General features: G+C 39.7%; 1 protein-coding gene and 1 long non-coding RNA gene across 5 annotated transcripts in view; one reads left to right on the top strand and one right to left on the bottom strand.

Annotated features, from left to right (window-relative positions):
• The window catches only part of LOC139814115 (neurotrimin), a 278622-nt gene that overhangs the window by 12270 nt on the left and 245855 nt on the right, over window positions 1–20497 (bottom strand). For all 4 annotated transcript variants that reach the window (XM_071780135.1, XM_071780137.1, XM_071780136.1 and 1 more), the window contains 2 exons: window positions 11752–11879; window positions 343–511 (listed from right to left, as the gene is read on the bottom strand). In XM_071780135.1, coding sequence (XP_071636236.1) covers window positions 343–511; window positions 11752–11879 — 297 coding nt within the window. The remainder of the gene's footprint in view (window positions 1–342; window positions 512–11751; window positions 11880–20497) is intronic.
• The window catches only part of LOC139814116 (uncharacterized), a 193316-nt gene continuing 177223 nt past the window's right edge, over window positions 4405–20497 (top strand). The window contains exons 1-2 of the long non-coding RNA XR_011732338.1: window positions 4405–4905; window positions 14475–14533. This is a non-coding gene — a long non-coding RNA (uncharacterized lncRNA). The remainder of the gene's footprint in view (window positions 4906–14474; window positions 14534–20497) is intronic.

Raw genomic sequence — 20497 nt, 5'->3', positions numbered from 1 at the left:
GAATATACAAACACAATCTTATAGAGCTGTCGAATATGAATTTTATATTAAAGATAAGCTGTGAGAAATAGTGCTTACATCAATAATAAATCAACGATAGTTATGTAATTATTCAATGTAAAAAAATTAAAAACTTGCCACAATGTATCGTCACAAGACTCTTATATATGAAATCTTATATGAAATTTACATAAAATTTCTCAGAAGTTTATGCTTCCGATATTATTTGATGTTCTGCCATATTTTTTATGTTGTTGCAAAACAACAATTGTTAATCACGAGCTGATAAGAAGCCGAAGAAGCCGACACATGATCGGTGTCCTCGTATCATCGATTACTCACCGTTGAGTACGTGTACGGTGATCGATTTTGGTTGAGCATTACTGGGGTTACAAGTGTACCGTCCCGAGTCGGACGGTTTCGCTTCTTGCACCAGGAGGAAACTCGTCGTGCTGTCACCCTTTTCCGTGACCACGGAGACGCCACCTCTGCTCGAGTCGTAGCTGATTATCTGGAACAGAGATCGGGCGATCGTCCTGAGACAAGGTGACGTTTCTCGGGTTGGACGAGAAGTCGCGGTGAGGGTGGAAGCGAATGAGAAAACCAGCTAGCCAACGCCGGATACAGTTTTTATTGGGCAGTCCCGATGGGTATTGGCTATGAAGACGACAGGCGCAGAGATAAGCCCGTCGAAGGACTCCCTTTCGGTTCGCGGAGAGTACGGACGAGGGTGGAAAAAAATACGAGGTTTCCCTCCTTTAACGAGAATTCTTAGCGCGTTCTACAAGATCGACGATCGGGAAGAGGTTGTAAAGTACGGTACCTCGGGACGTCCGGTGATACGAGGAAGGTTCGCCCCGCGCACGCCGACGTTCGGTGCAAATTACTTCGTCGGCGACTTATGCCCCGAGGGTATTTTTCAAGATAAATATTATTCCGGGTACGGACAATTTTCCATGGCAGACCTTTATTTATTGTTTAGCTTTCTATAATTTTCAATTATCCCTTCGAGTTATTGGCAGATGCGTCAATTTTCTTGAAATGTAAGCATGTATTTTAATCTTCCTATATGCATAGGAAATATATTGAGGAAAAAATAATGAAAAAATAATCTCCTATTAGAATAAAATATTTCACAATTATTATTTAAGCCCGCGTATTTACACTGGAAAATTGGATGCAATGTCCAAATGCTAGTAGTATACTACTCGTCTCAAGATCTCGACGAACGTCGTGTTTATCCTACGTCTGTTCCACTTGACAACGCTCACGAGTGTCACTTTAACGCGAGGTTGGCAGAATCTAACATTCGGTATACGCGAATGAAAGGAATAAAGAGTGGAGAACGTTGCGAGAGTCGAAAAGGATTTTTAAATAATTAAATAAATAATCCGCAGCCAGAACCTTACAATGTGCCTCCGTCGGAGAGGCACGTAAGCCTTCTTAAGAGATTGAGAATCGTAGAGCATCCTTGACAACATGTTGTTGGATATTTGCTTCTTGGCTGTGTTTCGGTGTTAAAAAATTCGGACATCATGTTCTCTTGCGATTATCTTGGTAAAAAGAAGTGCCGAATGAATAATCAATAATTATTCATTCAATTTCTCTCGTACGCTGTACTTTCATAGAGACCGTAGTTTTCCTTTTTTCCTACTTAAAAGTCCCACTAAAAATTCAGGAATTTTGTTCGAGAGATACAATATTTTCTTTATACTGCAATAAACAAAAAAATCTAAAATTGTTATCATAAATAGTAGAATTAAAATAGGTAATTACAGTATTAGTATATCAAGTATATGCATTACTTAATGTATTGCAGTGTAAAAGAGTTCTTCTATTAAAGAGTCTCGTTGCTTTACATTTACAATTATTTACTTCGATGCACAGCTAGGTTCTAATATTATATTGCACGTTCAGATTTCTTTTATTCGCAAAAGGGCAAAATCTAAATGATTGCACGCAAAGCGTAATTGCTTCGTTCTAAGAACGAAAAGCTTTTTTAAAGTTTCTTTCATTAATAAGTGTGCAAATATAAGCTGTACCGGAGAAAATTTAATCTTTCCGGATTGCTGAAATTGCTGCGCGGCATCGAATCCCGGGGATAAGAATATTGGTCGCGAAGCTGTTTATCCCCATCGCCCCACGGTCTCAAAGCGCGCGATTAATCGGACGAAAGTTAGCGGTCGCGCGCCGCCACGCCGCGAGTTTGATAAGCGCCGAGCTGCTTCCTTCCGTTCCGTTATCTAAACCGCGCGTTGCGGTCTAACGCAGAATAATATACGAAACTTTCGTTCGAAAGTCCATAGTTAATCCGGCTATATACGAGCTATATACGAGGCGCAATAATGCCGGCGCACTCAAACACGTGCATCTGCCGCTCTTCCGCCGCTTCTGAGAGCTGAACTTTCCTTATCCTATATGAAATGAAACGCTGGTGCTGGCCTCGACGTTGGGTTTTTACAATCCGCCGGTAACTCGCAAATTAATGTTTCGAAGGGCGTTCGTCCCTTCAGCTGCTCGTATACAAGCACAAAATTAAACAACGCCGACAAAGTTGCATTTCTGAAACTTACGTAACACAAACGTAAACTTACGTTTTAGAAATTCGTTAAACTTTTACGATCAAGCCGATGTAGAAAGTTTGCAATGTGCGTTCTTGTAACGTAAGCAATAAATCGAGCGTGATCGCTCTTAAATATTCTGTGATATACAAATATATATGTATTGAATGTTTGATGTGTCTGCGTTACCGTTTTCTACGTTACTCACGTTCGCGATACGCGCGAATTATTATTGTAAATGACGTTCTTGTAATTACTCGGGCGAGCGATGTTTCGAATTGAATTGATTTTTATTTAATTCTACTCGATCATCAGGATGGATAAATAATATCCAATTTTCAGTTCATTAATCGTATAAAGTGCTGACTCTGCATTGACGATTGAATTAAAACAGCGACCAATTACTCACCGATTAACTCTCGTGACTGTAAATCGATCTGGAATAAATGAACGTTACATTTAAATTGAATATTTACATTTTTTGTTCTGTCAGTTACACAAAACGTTTATTATAATATTCTTCTTTTTTTTCTCTTTTTACCTCTAACAAAAGATAATTATATTTTATATAATTTTAAATTATTATATTAATACGAGTTAATGTTAACGATTTTTAACTAAAAATAAATAAAATTACAAAACGAAATTAATATACGATAAGATTACAATCATATCTAATTTTCGTTCTCATCAATATTGAATGAAAATGCAAATTTTCTTATTTATTTAAAGAATTCTGAAATGTAAAAGATCCATAATTTATATATATAAATTTCGCGAAAAATTAAAGATTGCTAGTTGGCACAGAGAGACTCATTCAATCCACAACTTTATTGCGTGACTTTATTTAATATTATCAGCAGTAAGAGAGCGCAGCTCAATGAGTAAGATAATTTCAATGCGCGTTAAAACCCGTAACGTAATTTTCCCGAATTTTATAAAGACGCATGCGAGAGTTTGCACGACGGTATAAAGAGGCAAATGGAAATAAGGGGAGTGTCAACCTCATTACGTGCTTTTACTGAAAATCGACATTCCACGGAATTACCGGTCGGCTCCAACGAAACATCTTGAGTTCAATGGTCCGTTAGTATGATTTTCCTCCCTTCCACTTTACGGTTTAGTACTTTTATTTTATCAGTCTTCGCTCGCGCGCATTCTGATAACAGCACCCTCTGCTCTGCATCACGCCCTATTTTTACCCTTCCACCTTGACGTTTGTTCGTATATTCTTCCTCCTTTTTTTCCATCGTTTATCAAATTGTGTCATTTTAACTTAGCGCTTTAATAGTCTATTTTTGTTACCGTTAGTTAGTTCTTATCGCCGATTGTATAGCACGTGGTAGAAAATTGCAAAAGAACAAAATCAATTGCTTTGTTGAATAACGCAAATTATTGTCGCGTGATTGCTGAAAACGTATCGAAATTATTAACAAAGCGGTTGAATGCACTAGTCATATTACACTCGTAGCCGCATATTGCGCAACGCATGAGTTTTTAATGAATTTGCACGAAATATTAATTTGCTAATACATTAATAAATCGATTGACATCATAGGCAGATTATATAAATTTAAATATATATTTCTGCATATAAAATACGAATGGAGATTAAGCAGAATTACGGCGATGTCGTTCGCAGATATCGCACGGGGTACGAAATGAAACGATGTCAGTTCGCATATTATTGTACCTGCCGTTATTCCATTGGTTTAAAAAAATACGATCATTTTTCGAATTTTTCATTTATTTATCCAAACTTTGGAAACGAGTTTACTATGGAAACCAGTCGATTCTTGAATTTATTCCCAAGAGAAACGTATGCGAGATACGTCTGCTCTTACAGAAAAGTTGCAAGTCGGTTCGCTATCGCATGGCTTTTAATCAATCAATTTGCAACATTTCTGTAAGAACAGAATTTGCGCATATACGTTTCTCTCGCGAATAAATTTAAGAATCGAGCGGGGTGAAGCGCGGCGCCCGCGCCGCCCGCGGCGTGAATGGTTGACGAAGGCATTTCCCCTCCGGCCCCTCCCCCCTCCTTCCGGTATTTAACGGCTATGTTCATTCCGATCGCGTAGCGGCGGCGGCGGCGCGGCTCCGACGGTGAATTGCAGCCGCTAAGTGCTTTCCGCGTCTTTTTATCCGTTGGATGTGAACCTCGCGTGCGAACGAGCGTCGGGAGTGTCGAATTGAGTGACGGGCGATCGTCTCGAGTGCCCTGATGGTGCAAGTGGTCGCGATTAACCCGTCTTGCGACGTTCGAGGACGGCCGCGACGCAATCTACTCCTCTTCGGGCATTGCATATGGCGGACAGGTGTTGTCGTTCGACGCAAGACGCAAGTGAGTTTGTACGATCGCATCTTTTTATTTGTTGAAAATGAACCTCGCGTGTAAATAAACGGTTCGGAGTGCTGTGCTTTTGATATAGACGGCGGTTATTATGTTTGATTCTTTCACGCGGCTTTTCTGAAACCGCAGTCGCGTTATATCAGCGCGAGTCCGAAGTCGTGTCGCGCCTGCTCCTTTTTGCCTGTCGAGAAGTTTTGCGCGCGAACGAGTGTCCGGAGTATCGGACACAGAGTATCCAATCAATTCTGCCTCCCTGATCATTTCGAATTGCCGACAATCAGATAAGACGTAAATAACGTAATATTATAATAATTAAATTTTGGGACTTTAATTATGATTCACTGAACATTTATTTTTCATCGATACTTTTTTTTGCGATATTCGTCGTTTTTATTAATTTTTTTATTCCGTTCCTTACGACTTACGTCACCATTTGCCATTTCGTTTGTTTTGATAAATTCAACCTTCAATCCGGAGCTCTCTCTCAGGCGAATTTTCTTCACAACGCTCAGCCGCGCCTCATCTTGCCGAGGAATAAAGTTGCCAGTTGTTACGTTGAAATCGGCTGTTATTTCAGGATTTCGTTGTTCCTCGAGGTGGCGGGCATCCAGCTGCACGTCGAACGCGGCAAATGTGAAATGTTTCCGAAAAGCGATGCGACCGACATACCGTATTCTAGACTAGAGTATATAGTATCGTAATGCCGTTGCTGTGTATCCTCGGGATCCTGACGTGTTTACCGTGGGATATATTCAATACCGCGCCCGAAATATAACGCGAGTTTCACTATACCGACCGACCAAACGTCCCGTTTAATCAAATGCAACATGGATCGTTCCATCCGGTTAGGCGTGTCATTCGATATATATAGTATTCGTTGGGCAACAGCAAGAATCCCCACGGTAGATACTTTTTGGCACCTCGAAGGTACGATGTACGCTGTACGCTTCTGTGCGCGCCCGCGCATTTGCTCGCCCGCATCTCGGAAAATTACACGAGTCTGTATTTAGCTTGCAACACATTTGGTGCTTATCCCTTTCCCTAATTTCACTTTGGGTTTCCTTATGCTGGAAAATTGCGTCGTCTTATTCCACGAAGTACTCCGAGGACAAAATTTTATCTATTTAAGTACTCGTCATGTACAGTAAGGAATAGAAATTTCAGAGAAATCTCATTATAATCTCTGTTATTATGTTTCGCAATATTACCTGAATGTAACAATAATGTTAATATTATAGCAGTCTAGTATAATGATAAATAGCACATGTAGTAAAATACGTGTCTTTATATGAGTCGAATAAAGATTTATGGGAAAGCAGGACTACACATTGTCACAAATATGGTCACATTCCCCTACACGCACACACACACGCGCACTCACGCATCAAAGCGTATTATTATTCTTTCATTTATTCAAATTTTATGCCCGATGCTTCACGTTCGCGTTGAAATAATAAGTTCGTTATCTCCTGACTGGGTGGAGTAGTCTCTCGATTTCTCACAGAGAATGTTTGTACCTGCGTAATCGGGGTTCCTGTATAATTAATGTCTGTCTACCAATGTTATTCTCCGCGAGGAAAATTGTGAGAAAATTTCAAATTTTTTACTGATTCTTGTTTTCTGTGTCATACATAATACCGAGAAGACGATCTTCATCTAAATAATCCTTAATTCGTGGCTAGTATGATGTCCAATCATCCAGCTTTAATAATGAACGCAATTTGACTCGATTGACACATTAACTAATAATTTGCCAGGATGATCCATTTTCTTCATATCCATATTATAAATATCGCTTTTCTTTTAAATTGTGAATTATCTTGCCCCTCTCTCTCACACACACACACACACACACACATTCTCTTAAAGTCACTACGTAAGAGGAGTCCGTAAAAAAAAACTGGGAAAAAGATATTTCGTTCGAGACGCGTATCACGCATGAACATAATATAAATAGCTTCTCAACGACTTATTAGTAGCTCTTTGCCGACATCTGAATTGTAACAGACATGCAAACGACCGTAAATAAAAATGGTCGGCGCTTGTCCGCGTAAAGGGATATTCTCACTTTCGTACGTGAGTAAACGAAGTAAAGATTATACACTCGATTTGGATGTGTTTGCACGAAGATAAAGCGCACACATGTTGTGCGTCGCGCGACGAATGGCTACGGATGGACAGAAAATGACCCGGTTTTACGAGTGTACATAAATCCATTGTTGTTTGTCTTACACGTCTTAAGGTCGATTCACGGTTAGTCAGGTTATACAGACCGTCACGTTTCGGCAACGACACGTACCGGCACGACAAAACTTTAAAACAAGCTTTTTAAATGAGACTGTCCACACTAACCGGCACCGATACGGACCGACCGACATTCTCGCAAAGAATATTTTGACGGTCTGTATCGGCCCGTGTCGGTGCGGGTTACACAGTGTAAATTAGTAAACGGTAGAGAACGAACGCAGCAGAAGATGGACCAAAAAAAATTATTAATTGAAAACGTTAAGTCCTTCATATGTAATAAAATAAGCCATTAATTCGAAATAGGTTGAATTTTAACAAGTCATAAAATTTGCATTGCAGTATTCTAAAATACTGGTAAAACTTGTTGTCATATTTTTAAGTAAGTCTTTGGACAATGTCTAATACTTCCCTTCAAGTTTTCTTTTTTTAAATATTTGATATACCCATTTTCGATTTCTTTCCTTCGTTTTTTTGGCTTTTTGGTTTCGTCTTTGTCTAAAAGTAAGGCTATATATAAGAACCAATTCATCATCGTTGTGGATGATCCATCTATCGTGACTGTTAAACGTCAGCTGGCGGACGGTTGCCGAAGCAGCCTGAACATACGCATATTTTGTCATGCCGGTGCCGATACTGCCGATACGTGTCGTTGCCGGAACGTGACAGTCTGTGTCGTATAGCACGAATCGACCTTTACTTTACGGTTCTGTTTGGTATCGGGTTTGGTATTACGGTATCGGGTAATCTCTTACGTCCAGACATGCGGGTTACGCCTTTTTCGCGAGTCGACTCAAAGGACTGACACGTTTAGCGACAACGAAAGTTAATCGCCGAAAGGCACATGCCACCCTTTATTTGGACGCGTCCATCGAGATCGCGTAGAGGATGAGCTGCGGCCATATTGGTTTAAGATTATAATTGTGATTCGTTCTTACGGGCATGGGCATTTTAATGCACTCGCGCTTCCAACGCGAGTTCCCATTTATCCAACGAATGGCAACCACTGATCTGCAAAACATGCTTTTATTCCTGTCCTCGTAATACCGCGGAAATCGATTTGGCAACGGCATCGGTTCCTCACTCTCTTTTCTTTTTTGGCAATCTTCCATGATTGACATATAAATAAGATGGGATATATTATCTCGTTTAACTATTACATAATAGAATTTCTTTGAGATAAATCAATTGACTCTCGACTAATTTGAATGAAAACACATTAGAGATAGCCAACAGAAATAAAATTAGATATTAAATATGAAATATCGTGCGATATACCGGCTAGTATATACAGATTCATTGATTACTACATACATCAATAATTAAGCGTTATTATAGTAAATGTAATTAGGAAATCACATTTAATATATATCACAAATATATTAAATTTTCAACGAAATGATCAATTTCTCTTTATTCCTTTTGAGAATTTGCGAAATAAAATATTTTCTTCGTCGATTTTTAGCATGATATCAAGTTATTATTTGCGCGTTTTAAGACACTTGGAACATCTTTAAGATATAGAGGTATTTCAATATTGTATCGTTCGTCGCGCATCTATAAGAGACGGCACGTCGCGCGTCGGTCGCTTCGGGGTGTGGTCGCCACAACAGACGCGGGCATGAAATTCAATCAAAATCAAAGGGATAAGGTGTATCGGAGCGTGAAAGCAAACGCGCCCGGGTGACTCCGGTGGATTCCTTGCGGCCGGAAAATGTTTCGCGTAGCGGTGGATCGATCGGGGCGACTTTATTATCGGAGGAGAATTTCAGTCAGTTCCCCCGAGACGATTCCTGGGGGCTGTTCCTCCCGTTCCTTATCGGTCGTAACGACCGTAGGTTTATCACGTCCGAAAGCCATCACAGCATCCTCCATCAGCGCATGAATTATTATGAGCGTACAAAATCGCGATTACGGCTATGAGTAGCGCGGTAGTTATTATCTCGCTCGGTCTTTTAATCGATCTCATGCGAACGCGTGCAATCTCATATGAGGTCTCTTCTTTGCCAAAAGTATAGGAAGCGCTGACGAAATATTTAAAGAGGATGATCCCAGAGACGCACCTCGGTCCGTTGAACTAAGTAAGCTTTCGTGGAAATCCACATGCGTAATCCTCCGAGTGCAAAGTGAAAAGTAATCAAGAATATAAAACGAAAGTATACTCGTAAAGCTATTTCGAATATACCGATAACAATATTGACATAATATAATGCTACCGAATTTATTTTATTAGAAGTGAACCACATTCGATATCCAATAAGGCAATAGGTGTCTATACGATGCCGTATCTATACCAAACGTTGTTTCTGCGAGAATACATCGGTAGGAAATATTCTGGGAAGCAAGATTATCGTATTAATTATCTATGCACGAAGTCAACGTTACCTCGCCCTCGCCTTACGTGGTGCTGTTAAATCCTCGCTAATCGCACGGGGTATTATCCTCGCACGGGGTATTATCAATATCTTCCATGGCGGGCATGGCTCGCGCCAGGAGAGAGAGAGAGAGGACGAAGGGACTGACGGAATGATATCCCGAGGAATTAGGGAGTCCCTCTCGGCTCATTTACGGTCCAGAACCCTTCGAGGTTGCACGCGTTAGTCACGCACGACGGAGTTCTCTTTAAGGTTCGCGAGCAAACGTTGTTTCTACGTACCCAGGCGAGTCCCAAAGCTCTCGGTCAGGGCTTAATGCGCCTAATGGAACCTCCTGAGTGCCGTTACCAATTTTGCCGCGACTCTCACGATTTAGCGGCGGGCCAGCCAACCAGGACATTATCAAAATTTATTGGCCGGTCAGCCGTTCGCAAACAGTCGCTGCCACCACCGTCGGAATGTTTTATGATCTCCCTTTGTGCGCGCGCACATACTTAATTATAATTCGTCTGCCAAAAAAACTTTGTTATCATACTGAAAGCTAGTTCAAAAGATGTGTCGTGGAAATCCCAAATCACATTCAAATATATCAATAAAGGATGCGATAAGAGATTTCATTACAATTAGATACGAGTATTAAAATAGGAAAACAATGCAATATTTTTTCAATCTGATAGTTAATTCGTACTTTGTTTTCATATCATTAATCTTTATCTTTTTTATCATTTTTTAAGGTTTTTGTAAAAGAAGGAAGTTTTTAGAAGAATATTTGCATATCTATGTAAATATTCTTCTTCTATGTGTCATATTTTAAAAGCTTAAGCTCGAGTTTTTAGAATATATTTTTGGTTGGCTTAACCATAAACGTGTGCGACCTGTGCGATATATTAATTATAATAAATACCCGCGCAAACATGTAACACTCTGCGTGTACTTTTATCGTGAACGGGCAAATATTGTCCTTTACCTCTCTCTTTGACGGTCGAGATTGTGACGAAAATATTTCAGTCGGAATTACATCGAGAGAAAAGTGCCTCGTCTCGAAAGATGCAAATATCGCTCGATAAATTCTTAGCTACGGAAACATTTCAAGTTGCTCAACATTCTTGTATGACAGCAGGTGGTTAAGTGCGCCTATCGTCCCTTATCAGTGCTCTAATCGGAACTGTTCGACTTCCTGAAGTTCCAGGCGAAGTACCTAATTAGAGACGACCTTCGCCGACGGCGACGCCTGTACGGCCATTTATCACGCATCTCTTCGCTGCTATTACCCCGTGGCGAAATTTGCGAAAAGCAGATTTCATCTCAAATAGCCATTCGGAATTTCTGCTATTCGTATTGTCATCGGTTCTCCAAATTATACGGATCGAAAAGAGCGAAATAATCAATTTTTAACAGAAAAACTTTGTTCTAGAAGAGAGCTTCTTCATCATTTCATCTATATTTTATTAAAAAATGATCTTCCAAAATATGATACAAACTTTATATTTTTTTGTCACAGTTTTTATAATTAACTCTAAAATGTCTCCTGTACTTTTTTTAGACATTATTATATTACATTTTTTCTAGACATTTTTTCTAGATTATTAATAAAATAACCATCTTTCTGTTAAGAAATTTTCTCATAATTAAAAAGTTTGTAGAGTTACGAAAGATTATGTCAATTAAAGGAGAAAATGAAAATTTCTCTTACTTAAGACATAAATCATTAGGATGTTATGTACTTATTTCGGACAGTTGTTTGTAGAAAGTTAATGACAGAAAAATTTCTCGAACGTAATAATAACGACAGCAGCAGCGACAATAATAATCTCGAACAACTGTATACGCAATAAACATGACGAAGAAAGACGGAAGTTTTAGCCGGTGCGCCGCGGTGCTGAAAATTTCATCTCGCGGAAACTTGGTCTCGCGGCGGCGAAGCAGAAACTTATTCGACGCGTTGCCTTCCGTGATATTAGAATATATCTCGAGAAGTAGGATCATCATTAATTATCCGTGCGCAAAGTCAACGTTGGCCAGAGTCGCGCGCGCGTCAGTAATAAATCTAGGTCTCGCTAATCGTGCGATATTGCAGCGTCGTCTGCGCATTATTCGTTGCGTGTAAACTTGGCGGGCTTAACCTCGGGGTGTTACCCAAATGTCGGTTCCCGTAGCAGGATGATTGTTGAAGAAATAGAAATAATAACGGATCGAAAGGAAGGAGGATCGAACTCACCGCATCGTTGTGATTCCAGAAAATGTAGGCAGGTGGTTCTGGACTGTGCAGGACGACGCACGTGAGATTGATGGTGCTACCTCGATTGATGAACAACTCCGGCGCACCCAGAATCTCGGTTATTGGCTCTGAAAAGTAAAAATGTGACTTTTCTATATACGTACGAACAATTTTTGTACATGGTTTACTCTAGACTATCGCGAGTATATCTATGCCTGCTCGGAGAAGGGAGAGGAATGGGAACTCGTACAGACTGTACACATGTAAGGGTGACTTATTATCAGGACTGTTTTGCTGGCGGAAGAGAACAGTTAGGTGCCATAATAAGTTACGGTCGTGTAATTAAATATTACATTACACGGGAGTAAAGAGAAGAAATATTTCGTGTTTTTCTCCCTACGTCGCGTCGCCGTACATTTCTCCCTTAGCAAACGAGGGAGCGTAACTCTTGCCCGGATTAAATTCACGAATCCGAGTACGAAATTACGTCTGCGTTTAGAATCCTTATTTCATGCAAATGTCAGACAGTTATCGCGGAACACTTCCCAGCGATGCGTTATGATTTCTCAGTGCCTCGACCGAGCCGCCTTCTTCGCGCGAGTGTATCGTGATTCGTGAGATGAAGACGCGCTCTCTCGACTTTCTTCCGCATTAAACTTTAGAATCCGAATACGCGGGGGATCCGTATCGCGCGTCTCATGACTTTACGTGCGCTTTATGTAAATAACGAATATTTGTCACGTCGCGCTTCGGGGCGACAGTTTACCATGCCGACGCAGAAGGCAACTTTTTAGCTTCTCGCGCGCCGGATTAAATCTAAAGATTTAAAGATGAGATTCCGTTGCGACCCAGAATTTTACGTTTCTTTCATGTAAATGTCTCCTGGATCGACGCATCTTATTTTTGTGATTCTTCAGCCACGCGTTAGTTTATAAAAAGCACAATGACGCTGGCAGGATAAGGAGTGGGCTCTGCCTTTTAACGCAAAACGTCGTAATACGGAATCTTATTATTCATATCACCACAGAGGATCTAGGTACGTGTTTGCAAAACAAAAAGGCAACATTCATTACCGTCAGCGCACTATAAAAACAACAAAGCTAATCCTCTCTATATATTTTTATCTCGAATATTCCGCGGGAGAAAACTTATCCCACCTGCCATAAATGTCGCGTTTGGATAACAAAGTTTATTTTCTGATAGCCTGGTACATTTTGTTGAAGTAAACATCTTCGCCATTGCGATTTAAAAATTACAAACATTATTGAATAATTTACATAATTGTTTAACAATTTACATTAGAATGAAAAAGATATAGATATAGATATAGAGTTTTTAATGATTCGAAAATATATATATATCACATACAGGAATATCTTTTAATATTTTTAGTTAGACATTAGAGTAATATATATTGTATAATCGCAATATATATATTTTTGCATATCCGACACGTAGTCTGTCATACGCTATATCGGAAAGGATCGCAATAAACTTGTCGCCCATTTTCTGTCCAAGTTCACATTCGAAATTCAAATTCGAAAATCGAAGCGACAAGATTGCGCCGTCGTGGCTTAGGACGAGCGACTATCCCTCGACTAGGGAATTGACACACACAACGAGGTCGTTATGGAAAGTTGAATTAGGGGCTCGCATCTGTCGGGAGAATTATGCAGAATTACACGCGGTGATCCCGGCGGGCAGGCATTATCCCCGGAAGTCTCCTCTATCGGCCGCTCCCGCCACCCTTTTATACCGCCCTTCGATAATAGTCCGTCACGGAGGGTGAATCAGACCGAGGTCGCGCGCGCGCATGTTGGAAATTTATTTATAATACCGAAAAATGCTGAGGACGTCGACACGCCTGGGTATTTATAGTCCATGCTCGGACGAACGGACGCACAGACGGACGAGCGAACGGTCCGTTTTGTGTCCTTTTGTGGTGCCGAAGAGTGATGCGGTTGACCTGGCCTCTGTGCCTGCCTTCGAAAGAGCACTTTGAGGCGCTTCATGTATATAGAGAGTATCCGGTATCTGTTACTGCGGCGACGAACCTGTTCCCGTTATCCGTGCGTGTATGCGCACACGTGTGCGCGTGTATTATAGGGGAGAAATAGGAGGAGAGAGGTCAACCGGTAGATCGATGTGAATATTTTCTAGACGGCCTCTTCTTCGAGGATTGACCGAAATAACCGAGCAGCGTGCTTTACGGCTTTTGTGCAACGGATGATACCCCGGGTACGACGGTTAACCCCTTCCGAATGGTTAACGGTACTGAGACATTCCCTCTGTCTCCATCTCTACGTTCGCGCGCGCGCGCTTTCTCTTTCCTTCACATTGCGGAGCTCTTCCTTCCGGATTTCTCGTTGAATCCGGATTTCGACTTTAAAACCTTCCGACGTTTATTTTTAAGTCTACAGCACTTCGTTATATCTCGCATCCTTGTCACCTACCTTTCTCCATGATTCTCTTGTTCTTTTTATTTTTCCACCTCTAAGCTCGTTCCATATATGCCTTCCATTTATTTTAAAATTCTCAAGTGTTAAAATGTGCAATAATATAATATTCTAATATTTTTATACAAATTATTCAATCACAAATATATCTATTTTAATTTTGTAATTAATTTTTGTTACCAATTGTATTAATTTTTCTACAATTAATATTATATATATATATATGTATGTATAATATTACTAAATTTATTTTATTATAATTTTCAGCATACTGAAAGAACGTTGGACTGTACTTTGCAAGCTCCACTTCATGTTCGTGTTCCGTGGTAAGTAAATTCAGTCATCTGTGTATGTACATTTTCCCAATCTTTCAATTCTTTTTGCTTCTTTATCAATGACATCGCTATCCCTATCAAGGGGTAGTGAAAGCGGCGCCTATGAACTGATCGATAGCACGAGTGTACGCTTTAATGTCGGTTAACCGCGAATAAAAGCCGATCTCATCAGACGACGAACCTTCAGGTCCTTCAACGAAAAGTTCTCAACACTCTTGATTCGTTTGCGTACTCGTTACGACCTCGACCCCGTTTCAAATAAACGCAAAGGAATTAGTAACATCAGAGTGTAAGCACCGCCATTTCTCTAACCAATCCTGATCATCATTCGTATTCTTCCGGAATAGTTCGACGAAAGCGTTGAGAGATTATCGTCCGTCGACAGACACTTTATAGGGTAAACTCGGGTAAGATGGCCAACTCATGTTCATTCGATGCTTCATAGCGAGCTAGATTGAAAGAACATAGGTTGGTCATCTTTCCTGTATGGCCATCTTACCCCAGTTTACCCTACTGTTTAGTAGATTTTTAAGTGCTTGTTGATACATATAATCATCATAAATCGTTTAGTCTAAAATTAATCTTGACACAATGCCACTATCTATAGATATGATTCATAGTGAAAATTAAAATCGATCTCTTTCTTTGATTAACTGAGTGCGATATGTCCAATTCCATATTAAATACACAAGTTTACATATTTATTGCAAACAGAAAAATAACTTTAAATTTAAACATGTGGAAACCTTATTATCTTCAATAATAGCATAATGTAGCTTTGTAAAAGAAAGAGAGAGAGAGAGTGAGAGAGAGAGAGAGAGAGAGAGAGAGAGAGAGAGAGAGAGGGGGAGGAGAGGGGAGGGAGCAGAAGGTGATGTCCCGCATAACGCTCTCATTTGAAACTTTATTAAAGAAGTTTGTCACGCGATTTTGCGACACGGGTGCTCAGATGAATAAAAGATGTCGATAGACGACGGGAGTAAAATGTAAACTAGGATAAGTTGGACGTCTTGAAGCGTCGTTCAAGAAGCATTCGCAAAGAGCATTGTCTCGAGAAATCGATTTTGTCTTTGCTTCTCGTGCGACACTTTTCGGAACTGGCGCGTTTTGGATCCGGGTCAATGTAATAGCGTTTCATAATTCTGATGAATAAAAACAGAATAGAATTCTAAAGCTGCTGAAAAATTATAATATATCAGGAAGAATCAACTCTATCCTATCTCTAGAATATAAATTTGAAAGAAAAGATACAAATTAGAATTATTAAGTTATGATATATCTTTTTAATGAAAATTTATATTCTAGAGATAGGATAGAGTTGATTCTTCCTGATATATTATAATTTACAAAACACTGATATAGTAGAAAATTTCGATAAATTTAAGTATTCGACTTAAGTGTCGATGGGTAACTTTAAGATTTCTTTAATAATTACTAAAGGAAGGAAAAATTTGATTAAAAGTATCAGTAATATCATAAAAAAATTAATGTTACAAGATCTTATAGATCCAAGGATTAGCAGAAAACTTGTACAAACTCGATTTTACTCCTTTGTATAAAAGAAACAGCAATTTCCAATTGGTAAAGCAAATTTTTCCCGATATCTTCTTTTTCCTTAAAATAAACGCGTTTTTTCATCCTTTCGAAAATTTCAACCTGCATTTAACAATGTATTTCTAAGGCACGTTGGATCATTTCCAGGAATCCGTAAGACCTTTATCCGCTCTCTCGATTTACCTATTACGATCGATCGATCCGATCGAGTATGTTGCCGATACACGCGTCAGTTGTGCGAGAGCTTCGCATTCAGAATCTGTATTTGTCGAACGCGTAGAATACACTCGCTCCCGATGCTTGACCTAAATAAAGCACAATCGTGAATGCCCGTTCCTTCCTGCTGCGGTTTCAGCAAGGTGTGCAAACTGCATCCGGTCAGTTCGATCCGGTCGATCCAGTTCAGTTTACATCTCGGTCTTGGAAAACGCGCGCTATACGCTATACGCGATAACAAATGGCGCACTGTCCATTGCATCGATTCAATCCTGACTTTTCTCATCGCATTCACTTTACGTACTTCGGACTAACAAAGCGAACTTTAAACAAATGTAACTGAATGTTACAAATTTACGCATTTACGCATTTACATGGTTTTCTTTCTCTCTCTTTTTTTAATTACAATAATTATCGAACAATGAGCACAAATATTCAAATTGATTTTTCAAATTTATACAAATATCCATATAAAAGCAAAATTACATTTTCTCGTTATACGATGTTAAACTTCCGGCAAACTTTTTTTCAAAAAGAACGGTTTAAAGATCGAATTCATTCAATGTAAGTTGGAATTCTGATTCAGACCGATCTTTTGTACTGCATCGAACTTAAAGGATGCAGTATATTTTCTGCCTTACGAATACGGCGGGCGAGCGCGCGTTGGACGAGATGTTAAATTGCGTTTAGGCGATCCGATCTCACGGTGGTATACGTGTCTGCCGAATACAGCAATTCGATGCAAATAGACAGTGATTTCGGGCGAAATAGGGAAACGCGCGATCAACTAGAACGGGGGACACGGTGGTCGAAACGGAGTGAAAAGCGCCATAAGAAACGAAGATTTGTTTCTGGCGCTACGGCGAGCGAACTAAGGTTGATCTGATTTGCGAAATGAATCTTTACGATCGGACATTCGCGCAACCGTCTCTTCGGCAACTTCTCTCGCAGTGTCCTCCATTTCGTTACTCTCTTTCTGCAGATCTGAGCTTTTCAATCTCCGGAAAAGAGTACATCCCGAGATGTGTAATTTCATGATCGTGATTTTGTTTCATGTTCTTGTATCTAGATTAGAGAAACGGTAAAGCCAAATCGATTAGCGTTGAAATTACCTCGCAAAATTGAATGAGAGTTCACCAAAAATATTAATGTCACAATCAGTTATCATTTTTATATTTATGGAGAGGGACGTATGTATTATGCTATCGCTTGTGATAGCCAATAATCTCGAGTCAAATATCGTAGAAAAGTAACGTACCGAACTTACGAGTAAGCTTGCCGGTAAAAACAAGGGGTCGCATCACGAATTATGGTACTCGCGTCGGCTATGCTTGTCGAAAGTGGGTCGCTCGGGTAGGTACATCCCACCGGGAGTAAATTGATTCTACGCTCGGGGGAAGAATACGGTAAATGCAAATCGTCGCGTTCTTCTTTCGTTCCGACTAGCCCGGGTCGAACCCGCACTTTTGATAGCTCAAATGTCGCTCTCCGTACTACCGTCGCGTCCGTCGAAACCGTGTTACACCTCCGTCGAATACCATCATCGAGGAATGGCGCCCGGGGTCGACTTCTTCTCTCGTTCTCACACGCCACCGCGACGGAATGCAAACTGGTTATTTCTTGGTCGCCTGTTCGAGGGCGAATCGGTAGATAGAGATATGAGCATAGGGATAGGGGTCGTACATAGCGGGAGTAAGCAAAATGTAGAGACTCATGAATACAGATTTACCAATTTTCTTTGCTCTTTCCGAAATAGAAAGAAACCAGATAATATATCGGAAAAGAGATTTGTAAATAGCGAGATTTTATTTTAATTTTAATAACATTATGTATATATAACGTACATATACTTATTTTAAAAGATTTTACAGTCTAAAATTATTTGATAAACGTTATTTAAACATGTATAATTATAATACGTCTTTAGGCATATAAAATATGAAACGAGTGTTTATATTGACGCGATTTGCTACGAGAAGAAATTTACTCATTTCACTGGACAAGGATAAATTAAATTTCAAGTTCCATAGACTTTTCTTGCTCTCACTGTTATCCATGCGAAAAATCTTATCGATCCTCCGGTCCGTATTTATAATCACTACATGAATTTTCTATAAAAAACCATGAGATACTCAGAATAAAATTTCTTATCTCGAAATATAGACGGTTTAAAAAGACCTCTAAATATTACTTATATGATATTTAACCTTTAACTGCATGGATGGGGTCTGGCTGGATCCCAAGCGCTATTTTTGTTACGTATTTTCTGAGTTATGTGTTTTATTTATTATGTACTCTAAAACTTACATATCTTACATTACTTTTAGAGAAAATAAAAAAAAATTTAGTAAAAATAACGCGTGTACTTAAAGGTTAATCCTGGAAGCATACAGACTAATAATAAGCACAAATCTCAAATTTTATTTTAAAATATTTGGGAAGAAAAAATTAAGTAACAACTAAATAAAGAATTATTCTTTCCCATGGTCTATTCTATAGGTTGATAGATTGGTACAAATTCTCCTGTCAATTAAGATTCAAGTAAAAGTATTTTTATTCCAGAATCTCTCGATCAAACAGAATTAATTGTTATCTTAGGCAAGGAATATTTCGAATATTCCTCTGCTGACGCGTAGCCTTGGTGTTTGTTATTGTGTACAGCTGTTATGTTATCGCACTGTGTTTACGCGAGAACATTGCGCTACCATTCTCATACAAAAATTCGGGCCGACAGATAGCATCGCAAGCCACTCCGTATGTTATTGCGTTAGTTACCGAAACAAGATTGACAAGTGAAGAAAGAAGGTACGATAGCACTGTTTGCACTCATCAAAGCAATTTGTTCATTCTTGTTTATTCACAATTTATTTGCTTGATTTGGTTTTATACATGTCGTTTCTTAGAAAATTTATCGTGTTGGGATAGCAAATCGCACATTTTTAAATAAAGACCAAAATTCTCATATCGCAATCATCCGCATGATCGCGATTGGTCTCCAACATGAAAAAAGCAATTTTTACGACGGACTTCCGCTAAGAACATTCGCCGGATTGGACGACTACGAGTTTGAACGGATTTGACGCTTTTTTCTTGTAAGCCATTTGGACCGAGGTCGGGTACCCTAGACGGAAGGATATCATCGATAAAAGCAGGTTTTCGCTGGCATCGCTCCTCGTCCGAATGGAATATAAACGGGGAGCCGGTTTTCCCCTATATCCTTGTTTGCGTTCGCGCAACGTGATCGAAGAGGCGACCAAGCAACTTGCGCGAGCTCTTTCCACGATGACCGTCGAGCAACTTTACCCGTTCGGGACCGCCATTCGCATTGATTACTTTTTTATTAACCATCAGGAGCAGTGATCCATGCCTATTCTCTCTCTCACTCTCTTTTTCTCTTTACGTTTTCTTCTCTTTCTAAAGTAAATCGTAATGCCGTTCATCATATGAAACACTCACGCTACTAGTGATTGTAATTTCATAACTGACGAGCTACGATTTTTCACGAAAATTCAAAAAAGACGTTTTTGTTCTGTAAAATTGCTACTTCAATTTAGCTCATTACATGAACTATCGTTTTGTTCTCATCGAGCGTATTATCGTATTCTATAATTTAACATAGCGTATGTTTTCTGCGAAAATTTTCGATAGTATATTTAAAGTGTTGGAATTAAGAGATAACTCAAGCTAAATCATAATAATGAAATCTAGGACCACCGATGAGTTTGGATAAGTTAATTAATCTGCTCGACTCGTAACGTCACGCATTCATAATTAGATGTCAATATGACTATTATCGGCGGTGATATGGTTTCGCGGTTATTATCGCAGGTTTTATTGATTCCTCTTTCATGAGTTCCGTGGATCCCATAATCACGAGTATTTCCGCGATACATATGTACCACTATCTCGTCGAAAAGCTCGAAATTAGTTTTACCGTTGCAATTACCGTCGTCGAGCGGCGGAATTTGATTACACGCAAACATCGATTCGGGGCGGTCGGAACGAGCGATTGCGATTTTATTATCGTGTACATCGTGGTCGTAGCCGGCGGTCTGCGCGGCATAAATCGAAAAAGCCGTTCTTGTCGCGTTTCTATTACCAGCGTTACAGTCGACGGCGCGCGGCGCGAGGTCGATCGAAGGAGCACTCTAAAAACATATATCTCGAAAATAGTGATAACATGAC

This window comes from Temnothorax longispinosus, chromosome 6, assembly GCF_030848805.1.
Source record: "Temnothorax longispinosus isolate EJ_2023e chromosome 6, Tlon_JGU_v1, whole genome shotgun sequence".
Lineage (NCBI taxonomy): Eukaryota > Metazoa > Arthropoda > Insecta > Hymenoptera > Formicidae > Temnothorax > Temnothorax longispinosus.
This window is presented reverse-complemented; position numbering and strand designations above follow the sequence as displayed.